Source organism: Bos grunniens, chromosome 11 (assembly GCF_055505025.1).
Source record: "Bos grunniens cultivar Pamir isolate PY7600 chromosome 11, Bosgru_T2T1.0, whole genome shotgun sequence".
Lineage (NCBI taxonomy): Eukaryota > Metazoa > Chordata > Mammalia > Artiodactyla > Bovidae > Bos > Bos grunniens.
In genome coordinates, this window is record NC_141175.1 from 40,840,366 (window position 1) to 40,855,877 (window position 15,512).

Genomic DNA, 15,512 nt, shown 5'->3' on the forward strand with positions numbered 1-15,512 from the left:
TCTGGTATTTCCATCTCTTTAAGAATTTTCCACAGTTTGTTGTGATCCACACAGTCAAAGGCTTTAGTGTAGTCAATGAAGCAGAAGTAGTTTTGGGGGGATTCTCTTGCTTTTTCTATGATCCAGATGTTGGCAATTTGATCTCTGGTTCCTCTTTTTTATATCCAGCTTGTACATCTGGAAAATCTTGGTTCACATGTTGTTGAAGCCTAGCTTGAACGATTATGAGCATAACCTTGCTGGCATGTGAAATGAGCACAACTGTGTGGTAGTTTGAGCATTCTTTGGCATTGCCCTTCTTTGGGATTGGAATGAAAACTGACCTTGTCCAGTCCTGTAGTCACTACTGAGTTTTCCAAATTTGCTGGCATATTGAGTACAGCACTTTCAGAGCATCATCTTTTAGGATTTGAAATAGCTCAACTGGAATTCCATCACTTCCACTAGCTTTTTCATAGTAATGCTTCCTGAAGTCCACTTGACTTCACATTCCAGGATGTCTGGCTCTAGGTGCGTGACCACACCATCATGGCTATCCCGTTCATTAAGACCATTTTTGTACAGTTCTTCTGTGTATTTTCACCACTTATTCTCTTCTGCTTCTGTTAGGTCCTTGCTGTTTCTGTCCTTTATTGTGCCCATCTTTGCATGAAATGTTCTTTTGGGATCTCTAATTTTCTTGAAGAGATCTTTAGTCTTTCCCATTCTATTATCTTCCTCTATTTCTTTGCCTTGTTTACTTCACTTCACTGTATAAATGGCAAAAAGTATAAATGGAACTGTTTGAAAATAAGCTAAATATTGATATATTATGCCACTTCAGCTATAAATACCTCAGCTTATATCTCCTACAATTAAGAACATTCTTCTTCAGCATCAAAATGTTATTATCACAGCCAAAGGAATTAAGAATTTTCTAATATTCAGGTCATATACCTGGGTCTCCTACATTTCAGGTGGATTCTTTTACAGCCATGCCACCAAGGAAGCCCTCAAATTTCTCCAATAGTCCTTAAAATATCTTTTATAGCTGTTTTTTTCCCCCAAAGAAAGGTACAATCCAGATTTGTGCACTGCTTGTGGTGCTCATGACTCTTTATTCTCTTTAAGTCTAGAGTGGTCCCCCGCCAATTGTTTTACAACATTGTCTTTTTTTAAGAGATCAGGTATAATGTCCTACATTTTGTGTTTATCTGACTACTTTATTGTGGTGTCATTTACCATGGTTCTCTATCCACTACATCTTCTGTATCCTGGGAGTTAGTTTCAAAGGCTTTATTAGATTCAGTAAAATATTGCGGTAAAGCACATCACTTCAGGAAGCACATAAGGTCATGCTGCTGGTGACACCTTACCTCCCATTGTAAAGCTATATTCATTCTCTCATTAGTAAGTTCTCTACAGGGTGATACTTTGCAGGATGTGTTGATTGTCCTTGACTGAATCTGTGATTACTTGGCAAGTCAGAAAATGGTGATTTCCTAGTTCTCTCATTTCTTCTCCAAGTATCAGCTGGCATTCTACAGTGAAACAAGATTTCCCTCCTCTACTGAGGATGAAATGCAGTTCCTCCTCAAAGGCAGGATAAATGTTGTTTCAAATTTCCAGAGCACAAAGTTAATGGAAATGACTTTCCCTTGTTTTAATTTGCAAACATATTTATTATTAATATTAGTAACAGTAGTATTTCTATGTAATCATAAATTCATATTTATGTAATGTTTTATTATGAAATAGAGCCACTGTTTTTTTTTTTTCTTTCGCTTCCAACTTTGGTAGTTTAAAGCTATTCTTAAATCTCTAATCAGGTGAATAAATGCTGGTGTACTGGGGCCTTCCTTTAAGAAGATCCTGTACATATTTGAGCTTAGGAAGCATTGAAATAGCACCTGTATAACAGAATACATTTTGAGACTCATTACTTGACAAAATGCCAAGAAGTTCACCTGAAAGCATTATGTCAGATGTTTTAAAAGACAGACAATATTTTTTTTTCAACATTTCTATCACAGCCTACCTCTTTAATCACTGACTTTTGAAGAAAACAGAAGAAAGATTGTAACAATGATTAAAATTCCCTTAATTAAATGAAAACTGTAGTTGACTACATAGCTTAATCACAATGTATAGGGTAATAATTAAAAGGATTTTTTTTTTTCTTCTTGCTGGATGCAGCACACATCAATTCCAGCTAGCTAAAAAAGACCCTGTGGCAGTTCAGTCAAAGGTCTGGAGACCCGCTCTTAAGACAGCCACAGTACCAATGCCCCAGCTCTGACTCTCCTCTCTGTCTTCATCCAGGACGAATTTCCTAGAAGGAGCACCTGATGGGCCTGGTGGGGTCTGAGTTCCCCCTACATCAGTGGCTGAGGTTAGAGAGGTAAGATCATAGAGTTGGGGTGTGGTCCCCTGAATCACTCCTGGGCACATTCTCAGAGCCTATAGACCATCACCAGTGGGCAGCCTCCACTAAGAAAACTTCCGATGTTCTTTAAAATGAACCAAGAATGTGTTGAGTAAAAATGTGGGAATTTCATTAACTTTGTCATTCTGATAGAGCTGATAGTTTTGTTTTGTTAAAACATCTTAGGTAACTTGGATTTTTTTAGTATTTAGGGGAATAGAGATAGGGTGCCAGTTTGGAAAAAAAGTTTGGGGGGAACAAACATGTGTCATTGATTAGGGAAAATTTATCCAGTCTGCTCATTTCAAACACTATTTCACAGACCAATCAACCTGCTAAGTCATAAAAGAGCCATCTCTTTACCAGGTGGCATGGTTAATATTTAGGCATAGATGATTTGCTCCAGGGGCTTCCCAGGTGGCTCAGTGGTAAAAGAGTCTGCCTGCCAATGCAGGAGACATTGGAGATGCCGGTTCGATCCCTAGATGGGGCGGGGGGGGGGGGGGGGGGGTGGAATCCCCTGGAGGAGGAAATGGTCAACCCACTTGGGTATTTTTGCCTGGAGAATCCCATGAACAGAAAAGCCTGGTGGGCTACAGTCCATGGGGTCACAAAGAGTTGGGTTACACTGAGTGAATGAGCACACACACAAGCTAGCATTAATACAATTAGGGAATATTCTGGACTTCTCACTTAAGCACTGGAAAGGGATGGAAATTATTTGGGGTCTTAATTAGCTCACATTCTTCAATGTGCATTTCTTCATCCAATGTTCAGGACCAAGAGGTTAACCCTCCTGGCTTTTCACCTTGCTCTGTGATAATACATAGGATATCAACGATTATGGGTGCATGCTTGCTGACCTAATGATGCTGACACAGTGGAAGAGCTCAAGCACCAAGACATCTAAGAGAATCCAGTCATTCAGTATTTATGATGGATGCTAAACACCATGGAATGCCAAGAGATTGCCAGGAGGAGGGGAAAAGATTCCTTCTAGGATGAGGATATAGCACTGAGCTGATTCATCCTGTCACACCTTACGATGCTCCTTCTTCGGTAGCTTCCTCCAAACTCCTCATCCAGGAGTTATATTGGTTAAGTGCTTGGAATTTGGAGGGAACTGGGAAAATTTAGCTTAGTTTTTTTGGTAAAATCTCTCATATTTCTTCATTGTTTGACACCCATGGCATAGAGTATACCTTGAATCTGTAAAAGCTCTTACATTTCTACTAGTTAAATTGCTTTTATTTGAATTTATATTTTGGTAAAACCTCAGGGGCCATGGGCATAGGAGAGATTTGTCCTGGTCATTAAAATAGCTTTCATTGACAGAAATGTTCTTGACAGCAGCAGAAATAAAGCATGTGTCTGAGGGCTTTATCTTGGGACTGCACCGCTGTCTCTTTCACTTTCACCCATGGGGATCCTCAGTAATGATCTTTTTTTTTTTTTTTTGACACAAGTGGTACTTGAATATATTCTTGTTATAATATAATAGTATATTCAGGCAATACATCAGTAAGTAGACCGAATTTGACAATCTACCCTTAATCGCCTTCCGTTCCCACATCCATTCCCAATCTCACAGGTAAGTACTATTAACAGTTACCTGTATCCTGTTTTTTTTTTCTATTCAAATGTACATAAATATACACAGTACTTCTTTGCATAAATGTGGTCATACTGGCCTCATTATTCAATTATTTATTTTTTTTGAAATAGCATTTCTTGGCAAGCTCTTCATATTTGTACAAAAGTCAAACACATTCTTCTTCATGGCTGTATAACACTCCATAATATGGTGGCTTCATAATTTATTCAACTATTTCCCTATTGATAGTTGGAAATAAAGGGTTTTTTCCTTTTCTTTTTTTTCTTTCTTATTAGTGACAAAACTGCAATGGACTTTGTGGAATATTCATCTTTACACCTGTTTACATCTTTAAATTTGTTACACAAATGTTTTTGCAGGACCATTTCCTAAAGTAGGAATATATTCAAAGGGCATGCATTTTAAATATTTATACTTATAACTACAGCTAAATTGTCTTCCAGAAAGACTTGACCAATGAACCATCCTCCTTATCACTGAAAGCTGTCAACATTTTTAGATTTTAAAACTTGGCAGTCAAGAACTCTTTCATCATATAAAATGATCTTAAAGGATACATCCATCCCAATGCTCATTACAACACTGTTTACAATAGCCAAGCCATGGAAGCAACCTAAATGTCCATTGACAGAGGAATGAATAAAAAAGATGTGGTACATATATACAATGAATGTTACTCAGCCATTACAAAGAATGAAATAATGCCATTTGCAGCAATTTGGATGGACCTAGAAACTGTCATACTGAGTGAAGTAAGTCAGACATAGGAAGAAAAATGTTATATGACGCCACTTACATGTGGAATCTAAAAAGAAATGATACAAATGAACTTACTTACAAAAGAGAAATAGTCTCACAGAGAATGAACTTTAAGTTGCTGGGGGGAAGGATGAGGGGACAGGATAGGGAGTTTGGGATGGATATGTACACACTGCTATATTTAGAATGGATAACCAACAAGGACCTACTGTATAGTACAGGGAACTCTGCTCAACGTTATGTGGCAGCCTGTATGGGAGGGGAGTTTGGGGGAAACGTGTGTATATGTATGGCTGAGTATGTGTGTGTATATATACAAATAAGTATATATATAAACACACGTGTTTATATACATATAAACATGTGTGTTTATATACATATAAACATGTGTGTGTTTATATACATATAAACATGTATATGTAGAGCCCTTCACTATTCACCTGAAACATGTGTGTATATGTATGGCTGAGTATGTGTATGTATATATACATATAAATATATATATAAACACAACATTTACATGTTTATATACATACACGTGTACATGTTTATACACACATGTACATGTTTATATACACGTGTGTGCACACACACATGCATATGTGCGTATACATATACACATGCATTGTGTGTGTACATATACATATGCATATGTGTGTTTACCTATACCTATGTATATGTTGTATACATATACACATGCATGTGTATATACATATAAACATGTATATGTAGAGCCCTTCACTATTCACCTGAAACTATTACATAATCAGCTATACTCCAATACAAAATAAAAAGTTAAAAGAAAACCTCATTAATTTGCACCCATGTACACTGAGGCTGAATACATTTTCACATACACATTCTAACTTGTTCCTGCATATAGAAAGGGAAGCTGTTAATTTTTGCTGACCTTGTATCTAGCCAATTTTTAAAATATCCTTGTTAATTTTAATAATGTTTCAATTCATGTGTTTCCTAAGTAGCCAAATATGTTGCAAATAGTAACAAGCTTTTTTTTTCTAGCCAATACCGAAAACTATTCTTTCTCTTCATTTCTATTACCAGGGGTGGAATACTCAGAACATGAAATTGTAGAGGTGATCATGGAGACCCTTGTCTCATTTCAAACTTCTTCTCTGGGAACACTTCTAATGCTTCCCTAGGAACTGGGATATTTGCTGTAAATTTTTAATATTGGGTTAGCAAAAAAGTTTTTCTGGGTTTTTCTGTAACATCTTACAGAAAAAAGTCAGAATGAAATTTTTGGCCAACCCAATAAGTACTTTCATCAGTTAAAGCGGTTTAATTCTACTCCTAGCTTTCCAACTGTTTTCTTTTTGTTTTCTGAAGAACAGTGTTGAATTACCAAGTACTTTTTTTGGATTTTTATGAGATCATAAGTTGTTCCTTTCTTAATGTGATCAGTGATATTAATGTGATGAATTACATTCATAGATTAACTGACACTGAACTACCCTTATATTCTCAGCATAAATCCTGCTACGTCATGATATCTTAATGCACTGTTGAAGACAAGTTGAGTAATAATTTAGGATATTTATGTCTGTGTTCAAATTGAAATAAATCTGTAAGTTTTTCAGTGATGTCTTTGGCTGATTTAAAGAACTGGAGAGTTATCCATGTCTTTCCACACTTTGTAATAGTTCTTATAACAGGAGAACTATTTTCTAAACAAAGATTTAATAGCCCTACTTGTAATCCCCAGCATTTAGTACCATACTAGGAGCAGAATTTTGAATACTTTCTATTTCCTCTAGAGCTATTGATCTACTCAGATTTTAAATCTATTTTAAAGTAAATTTTGATTATATTTTTCCAGAAAGTCATACATTTATCTAGATTTACAAATTTATTAACAAGAAGTTGTACATATTATATTATAAAAACTTTACATCATTCCTATGTATAGTTCTAACCCTTTTGGTTTCTAATATTTGTCTTTTTTCACAACAGGTCTATTTTATCAATCATTTCAAAGAATTATTTTTGTGTATTATTGACCAAGTCTACTGCTTTTCTGAATCTTTTATTCCAAGTTTTACTTTATTAATTCTGTCCTATTTTCTTTGGGTTTCTTTTGATGCTTTTGTCTTATTTCTTGAGAAAACTCTGTTCATTTTTAGTCTTTTATTTGTAGTCTTTTTCCTAATATGTATGTGCATGCGTGGCGTGCTAAGTCACTTCAGTTGTGTCTGACTCTTTGCAACCCTATGGACCGTAGCCTGCCAAGCTCCTCAGTCCATGGGATTTTCCAGCAAAGAGTAGTGGAGTGGGTTGCCATGCCCTCCTCCAGGTATCTTCCCAACCCAGGGATTGAACTCTCATTTCTTATGTCTCCAGCATTGTCAGGCAGGCTCTTTACCACTAGCACCAATTAAGGCTACATATAACTATATATTAAGGCTATATATAACAGAAGAATTATACAAAAAAGGTCATCATGACCTAGATAACCACAATGGTATGATCACTCACCTAGAGTCAGACGTCCTGGAATGTGAAGTCAAGTGGTCCTTAGGAAGCATCACTATGAACACAAAGCTAGTGGAGGTGATGGAATTCCAGTGGAGCTATTTCAAATCCTAAAAGATGATGCTGAGAAAGTGCTGCACTCAATATGCCAGCAAATTTGGAAAACTCAGCAGTGGCCACAGGACTGGAAAAGGTCAGTTTTCATTCCAATCCCAAAGAAAGGCAATGCCAAAGAATGCTCAAACTACCACGCAATTGCACTCATCGCACATGCTAGTAATGCTCAAAATTCTCCAAGCCAGGCTTCTTCCCTTTTTCACAGTTTATGTGAACTGTGAACTTGCAGATGTTCAAGCTGGATTTAGAAAAGGCAGAGGAACCAGAGATCAAATTGCCAACATCTGTTGGATCATCAAAAAAGCAAGAGAGTTCCAGAAAAACATCTACTTCTGCTTTATTGACTACGCCAAAGCCTTTGACTTTGTGGATCACAACAAACTGTGGAAAATTCTTCAAGAGATGGGACCACCTGACCTGCCTCCTGAGAAATCTGTATGCATGTCATGAAACAATAGTTAAAATGGACATGGAACAACAGACTGGTTCCAAATCAGAAAGGAGTACGTCAAGGCTGTATATTGTCACTCTGCTTATTTAACTTTTATGCTTATTTAACTTATAAACATCATGTGAAATGCTGGGCTGGATGAAGCACAAGCTGGAATCAAGATGGCCAGGAGAAATATCAATAACCTCAGATATGCAGATGACACCACCCTTATGGCAAAAAGTGAAGAAGTAAAGAGCTTCTTGATGAAAGTGAAAGAGCAGAGTGAAAAAGTTGGCTTAAAGGTCAACATTCAGAAAACTAAGATCATGGCATCCTGTCCCATCACTTCATGGCAAATAGATGGGGAAACAATGGAAACAGTGACAGACTTTATTTTGGGGGGCTCCAAAATCACTGCAGATGGTAACTGCAACCATGAAATTAAAAGACACTTGTTCCTTGGAAGAAAAGTTATGACCAATCTAGACAGCATATTAAAAAAGAGACATTACTTTGCCAACAAAGGTCTGTCTAGTCAAAGCTTTGGTTTTTCCAGTAGTCATGTATAGATGGGAGAGTTGGACTATAAAGAAAGCTGAGTGCCAAAGAATTGATGCTTTTGAACTGTGGTGTTGGAGAAGACTCTTGAGAGTCCCTTGGACTGCAAGGAGATCCAACTAGTCCATCCTAAAGGAAATCAGTCCTGAATATTCATTAGAAGGACTGATGCTAAAGCTGAAACTCCAATACTGTGGCCACCTGATGTGAAGAACTGATTCATTTGAAAAGACCCTGACGCTGGGAAAGATTGAGGGCAGGAGGAGAAGGGGATGATAGAGGATGAGATGGTTAGATGGCATCACCAACTCAATGGACAGGAGTTTGAGTAAGCTCCGGGAGTTGGTGATGGACAGGGAAGCCTGGCGTGCTGCAGTCCATGGGGTCACAAAGAGTTGGACACGACTGAGAGACTGAACTGAAGTGCATAACTGTAGGATCCAAAGAATGAAGCAGGGAGTCCAAGTTGCCAGCAGTGGAAGTTCAGATATAGAGTCAAATTCTGGATATATTCTGAAAGTAGATCCATCAAGATTTTGCTGAGTGTAGGATAAAGTGGGAGGTCAAGAATAATGTCAAGTTGTTTAGCCTGATCAGGAGAGGAAGATTTGCGGGGGAACAAAAAAGGCAAATAGAATTCAGTCCCAAACATGTAAAATTCGAGATGTCTATCATTCAAGTGGAGATGTTGAATAGACAATTGCATATGTAAGTCTGGAATTTAGAGAAGAGGTCAAGGCTTGAGTTAAAATTTTAGAATTATTGTTAAAACAACAACAAAAAACAGATTACATGAAGCAAATGAATGTAAATAGTAAAATAAAGACGAAGGACTCTGCTTTAGGGTACTCTGAGCATTAAGAGCTCATGAAAAAACTAAACACCCAGCAATGGACACTGGGAGTAAGGTAGAAAAAGCCACAAGATATTCTAATTTCCTAGAAGAAAAATGAAGTGTCTGAAGGAGGTAGGAGTGACTTGTTTCAAACAAGCAGAAAGTTCAAGAAGAATGAGGGTTGAGAATTGATGACAGGATTTAGAGGAGTGATCACAGATGCTCTTGACCACAGCAGTTGCAATGGAGAGGTGATAAGGAAAGCCTGACTTGAAAGACTTTCAAAGGAGGAAAAGCAGTGGTGACACAGGTATAGACAACACACGGGGAATTTTGCTGTTACAGGGAGAAGAGAAACGGAGTAGTGAAGCTGCAGGGAAAAGTGAAATTGGTGGGAAGATTTGTTTTTAGGATGGAAGAAATACTTATATGGTGATGGGAATGGTTCAATATATAGGGAAAAAAGGATGAAATGGGAGCAAAAGGGAAGAATAACCAGTGTGAAATCCATGAGAATGTGTAAGAGGTGCCTGAAAATGGGAGGTTGGCTTTAAATAGGAACACAGACAGTTCATCTGTAATATCTGGAAAGACAACAGAGAATATGGGAATAGCTGGGGGATAGGTAGACACAGGTGAGAGTCTGGGCAAGTTCTCATCTAATAGCCTCAATTATCTCCAAGAAGTAGGAAGTCGAATCTAACCTCAGTACTTGCATTTGTATCCATTCTGCAGCAACTACAATGTTTGCTGCTTTCTCTTTCAACAGTCCTCTACTTTTAGCTTCTGCAGCACAACAAGTTCCTGACATCCCTCTTTTTCCTCTAATTCCTCTGAAGTCTTCATCTTTCTACTACTTGAATGTTGACACTCAAGATCACGTCTTCAACTCTTTTCCCTATTTATCACTCACCCCTTTAGTGACTATAGACATTACTAGTGTTCACTCTATCTGGTTCTTGTCTTTTTTGGGCACCAAAACTGTATTTTTGAGGCCCCTTTCAGTGGGCAAGGCCATGTGACTTCCTCTGGACAATGGGCTGTGAGCATGAGGGACACTTCTAGCCAGAAGCATTTAATTAACAGGGTCCAACCCTTCACTTTCTCTCTTCCCCCTATAGTCATGATTGGTAGGTTTCATGTTCCAGTGGTGCAACTACAAGATGACAGAGCTTCTGAAATCCTGGAATGATGAGCTGCCAACATGAAAGACAGTGGCCTGAAGATTCACCCAACACAAAATCTTGGCTTAAGAAAACTTTCCTTGTGTTAAGGCGCTGTGATTTGGGGGTTAGCCCATCACAACTAGCCTAACTGAATGGTGGTTGTCGTTCAGTTGCTAAGTCATGTCCAACTCATTGCAACCTCATGAACTCTAGCATACCAGGCTCCTCTGTCCTCCACTATCTCCTGGAGTTTGCTCAAATTCCTGTCCACTGAGCCAGTGATGCTATCTAACCATCTCATCCTCTGCCACCCCTTCCACTTTTGCCTTCAATCTTTCCAACATTAGGGTCTTTTCCAATGAGTCAGCTCTTCACATCAGGTGGCCTAAGTACTAGAGCTTCAGCTTTAACATCAGCATCAGTCCTTTCAATGAATATTCAGGGTTGATTTCCCTTAGGATTGACTGGTTTGATCTCCTCGCTGTCTAAGGGACTCTCAAGAGTCTTCCCCAGCACCACAATTCAAAAGCATCAGTTCTTTGGCACTAAGCCTTCTTTATGGTCCAACTCTAATATCCGTACATGACTACTGGAAAAAACATACCTTTGACTAGACAGACCTTTTTTGCTAAAGTAATGTCTCTCTGCTTTTTAATATACTGTCTAGGTTTGTCACAGCTTTCCTTCCAAGGAGCAAGCGTCTTTTAATTTCATAGCTATAGTCACCGTCTGCAGTGACTTTGAAGCCCAAGAAAATAAAATCTGACACTGACTGGTATAGTGACTTAATTAAATGGTTCTCAAAATGTTGAGACTTAAGATTTAACTCATAAAAATTATTGAGGATCCCAAAGAGCTTTTATTTATGAGGGTCATATCTATAGATACTCACCTTTTTTGAAATTGAGAAATTTACTAATGATTTTTAAAATAATCCATTATATATAAACACAATTAATATATTTTATGATAATCTTTTAGTAAAATGAGTGGCACTGCTTCACATTTTTGTAAATTCTTTAATGCGTGGCTTAATAGAAGGCAGCTAGATTCTCATGTCCGCTCTTGTATGTTGTTTTGCTTGAAGTATATAGAGAAAATTAGGGCTTAAAAAGATATGTAATTGGAAAAGAAAGTAGTTTCATATGCTTTTCAGATAATTGTGAATATTATTTTCAATGTGCCACCAAAAATAAATAACAGCTTCTGAAATGTGTTAGGCACAATGTATTATCTGAAGTCACACACTAAGTTTCGTTGGCCTATCTTATGCTTTGAGTGGATCTTTTACCCATGCCTGATTTTATAATATGCGTTGGTCATTCAGAAAACATTGGCTTGCTCAGTTTTCAAGATCTTCCAAATGTTGACACATTTCATTGTATTTTATCACCAACAATATCTCAGAACAGTTTTTAAAATTTTGGAGAGCTAACAAGCTCAGTGACATATAGAAGTTTTCTAAAACTCTAATTTTTGTTTGAAAGCTCATTTTTACAATTATAATATATACTGTTTGTTGTTTTCCTTGGGGAAAAAAATAGGCTAAGTTCATTTTTGAGGAAATGCCAGCCACACACTCCATTCTGAATAACTGTAGTATGTCTGCCAGTCATTTTTGAAGATAAAAGTTGTGTTCCATGAAAAAATCTACAAGTTCAGCTTGCAACTCAATCAGACAAAGGCTCTTCCTCAAGAATGAGGCTGTATTTCAATACGCAGCAAGACAGGCCATTTAAATTATACTCCAGCATTCCTTTCTCGGACTATTGCGTTTCTACCCATTTTGTTATTTGCATATTTGCCTCACTGCCTTTGCAAGCTCTCTGATTGTAGAAGCTATGTCCTTTTCTTCCTTGTATTCTCCATAGTATTCTGTAGTCACTGTTGAATGAATAAATATTCCTATCTTCCCCAGTAGACTGTAAGGACATTGAAAACAGAAACTCCATGTTATTCTTCTTTGAATCACCAGCACCTAAGACGGGGTCTTGGGCACAACAGAGTACAACTGGGGTTGCTTATGATAATCAAATTTATTGTGTACATTATATCAGGATGGCCAGTAACGATCTTGGCAATAATTATTATCATTTTTCTTTCAATACCTACTGTGGAGGAGCAGCTTTGTAGGTTTGCAGACCGGCAGGAAGAACACACGCACACAGAGAGACTCTCTTACAGATTCCTCCTCAAGAAAGAGAAAGTAATGGGCACAAGAAGGTGAACTCAAAGAGCAGGGCTAGATGTAGATGCTGGTGTGCGGTTTCTGCCTCCATGGGATGTGTTGGTGACACTGAACTTCGCACAGATAAATCAGAGGAAAGTCTCTATCCATTTAACTTTACATCACCATTCTGGAAAAAGTATGCTCATAATCTATTTCTTTTCACTATAATGAATGTTTCCAATCATTAAGATCTTCTAATTCTGGAAATAGTATCAACAATGCCATCCTCAAACCTGGGTGAAAAGCAGAATCAATACCCAAGTGTCACTGAAAATCTTCATGACTCCAGCTTCCCAAGGTCCCAGAAAACCCACCTCACTTCAAGAAGTCGACAAAAAACATTTGCTTTTCGAATTAAGCACATTAGTGAGAAAAATGTATGTGACCATTCTTAGCTTGAAGGAGGAGGTTAGGATATAGTTTAAATTCTATGAATACCATGATAGGGATAGTTGTTTCTCAATCCACTGTTTAGGACAGCAACTAAATCAAGTTTTGTTAGCAATGCTTTTGAGCCCACCAATTTCATCACTTTTGCCTCTATTTTGAAAATCATACACTTAAATATAGTCCAAGTAGGAAATTTTCATTACAATGAAGTTAAATATTTATACATTCGTTATACTCAAAAGTGTCTCCAGGATGTTTATGCAAAGCACATCAAACTATTCTTAAAAATTAACATGAGCTATCACATAACTTCTAAGAAGAATATATTCTGATATTGAATGCCTTTCTTTCTAAAAGGCCAATGTCACCTTTTATATTCTTTATCATAGCCTTCTTGACACATATATAATTTATATGCCATAAAATTCCCCCATAGAAAGTATACAATTCAATGGATTTCAGTATATTTACAGAGTTTTACACCATCACCACTAATTTCAGAACATTTTTATCAATTCAGAAAGATACTCTTCTTCTCTCTAGACCCCGGCAACTACCAACGCACTTTCTGTCTCTACGGCTTTGCCTGTTCTGGCTATTTTATACAATTGAGCTTATACCATCTGTGGCCTTTGTGTCTGCCTTCTTTCACTTACCATAATGTTTCCAAGGTTTATCCATGCTGTACCATGTTTCAATCCTTCACTTCTTTTTTTGGCCAAAAAATACTTGGTTGTAAAAATAGACCACATTTTGCTTATCGACATTATCAGCTGATAAGACATTTAGATGTTTCCACTTTTTGACTGTTACAAATGATGTTTCTACGGACACTGTGTACAAGTTTTCATGTGGACACATGTTTTTAATTCCTTTGGGATATATCTATGAATGGATTAAGAAACACTTTAAGGATTAAGTTTGTGCAAAGTGAAAGTAAAAGTAAGTTCAAAGAATTTTTTTCACAGGTTTGTCAAGCCCGGAAGACTAAAGGGACATTAGAAGAGAAAATTAGCTTCTAAATAACAACAGAGAGAAAAATTAGAATAAAAGATAATAGAAAAATATTTATCTTTTCCTTGCTGTAATATAAGTAAATTTTAATATTATGCAATTATTTGAAAACAAACTTAAAAACACTAAGAAAACAATTACAAATCTGTCCTGCTCTTTTAAGATATACATTTTTAGGTCCTCGTAGAATATAAAATATTAGTGCTTAATGAGGAACTTTTAGTTATGATTTACAATTTCAAAGCTATATTTACTGCTGTTTGTACAAACCCATATTAAAGATTGTAAACTATATTTCAAAGATTCTAAGTCATGTAAAATGAAGAGTATTACATAGCCCAAAGGAATTTAAGAACAGAGATGCAGAAATATTATACTACATAAAACTGGAGAAGGGGTTTCTTCTTGAAATAAAAGGCCAGAATCTTGAATGCTGGCAGACAACTTGCTACTGTCATCTGAGGATAAAAGAACTAATATAATTTGAGAAAATTATGGTTAAAAATAATCCCTATATTCTTAAGAATAGCATATTGAGAGTTAAAAGCATCAGGCAGGACTTGTTTGAAAAAGAAATGGTCAAATTCTTTCAGGTTTTCTACTTTTAAACTCAGACATATAGTAAATTAGACTTGGGACATAAAATAGCATTCCCTGCATGGTGGACATTTCTGTAGTCTAGTTGAATCTATTTTCAGTATCCATTTTGTACTAATTTCCCCAAGTTTCAAAGAACGAAAGTAGTCAATGAAATTGCAAAGCTCACATCTAGGACATTAGAAACAATAATAGCCATTATATGATAGCTGGTATTTTTTAAAGTCTGGTTCTGCTTTAAGAATTACTTCAATAGGAATGAAAAGAAGCATGCTTTCCCACCAGTTACGTAATCTGCCTGGTTATATTTGCATAGTATTTTATCTAAAGACAGAATCTTTGGAAAAAAGAAAAAAAGACCTTTTTTTTGCAACCTATGATGTTTACTTTTTATTATAAAGTACATGAAAAATATCAATTATTTCTTTCTAACTCTCTGTCTGCTTATTATTTCCAGATGTTTGAAATAACATAGAAAAAGCAAAGCAACAAATTTCATCCACTACACTGAAGGGTGACATTTCAATGTTTCATTTGTGAAGAGTCAATAGTAAAGTCATAACCATAAAAAGCAGAAAAACAATTATCCCTTAAGTGCTTCCTGAATTATTTTTCCATAAAGAAATAGTAAATATGAGCCATATATTACTGCAGAGGAGTCACTTTTTTCTTTTCATAAATTTTTTTGCTTCTTTCAAAAGCCCTTCCATATCTTCCTTCTCTAGGTCTTCCTTTTCTGGTTCCCAGTCGGAATCTTCGTCTGTTGGCTCGTATTCTTCTTCCTCATCATCTATAAAGCTGTCATTCAGGTTGTATTCATTGGGTTGCCCAACATTGTCATCTTCATCTGAAATGCTTCTCACTGAAAAACAGTTTAGTATGTAGCATGTCAACTGTCACT

The 15,512-nt window shown here is 36.7% G+C and overlaps 1 protein-coding gene across 6 annotated transcripts in view; it reads right to left on the reverse strand.

The window, feature by feature from the left end:
* Positions 1–15,512, reverse strand: part of APLF (aprataxin and PNKP like factor) — a 135,543-nt gene that overhangs the window by 28,016 nt on the left and 92,015 nt on the right. For 5 of the 6 annotated variants that reach the window (XM_086326269.1, XM_086326275.1, XM_086326267.1 and 2 more), the window contains exon 10: positions 14,973–15,473. The exons of the other annotated variant lie outside the window; for it this stretch is intronic. In XM_086326269.1, coding sequence (XP_086182395.1) covers positions 15,271–15,473 — 203 coding nt within the window. In that variant the 3' untranslated portion in view covers positions 14,973–15,270. Of the gene's footprint in view, positions 1–14,972; positions 15,474–15,512 lie in introns of those variants that run through there. 6 annotated transcript variants of the gene reach the window in all.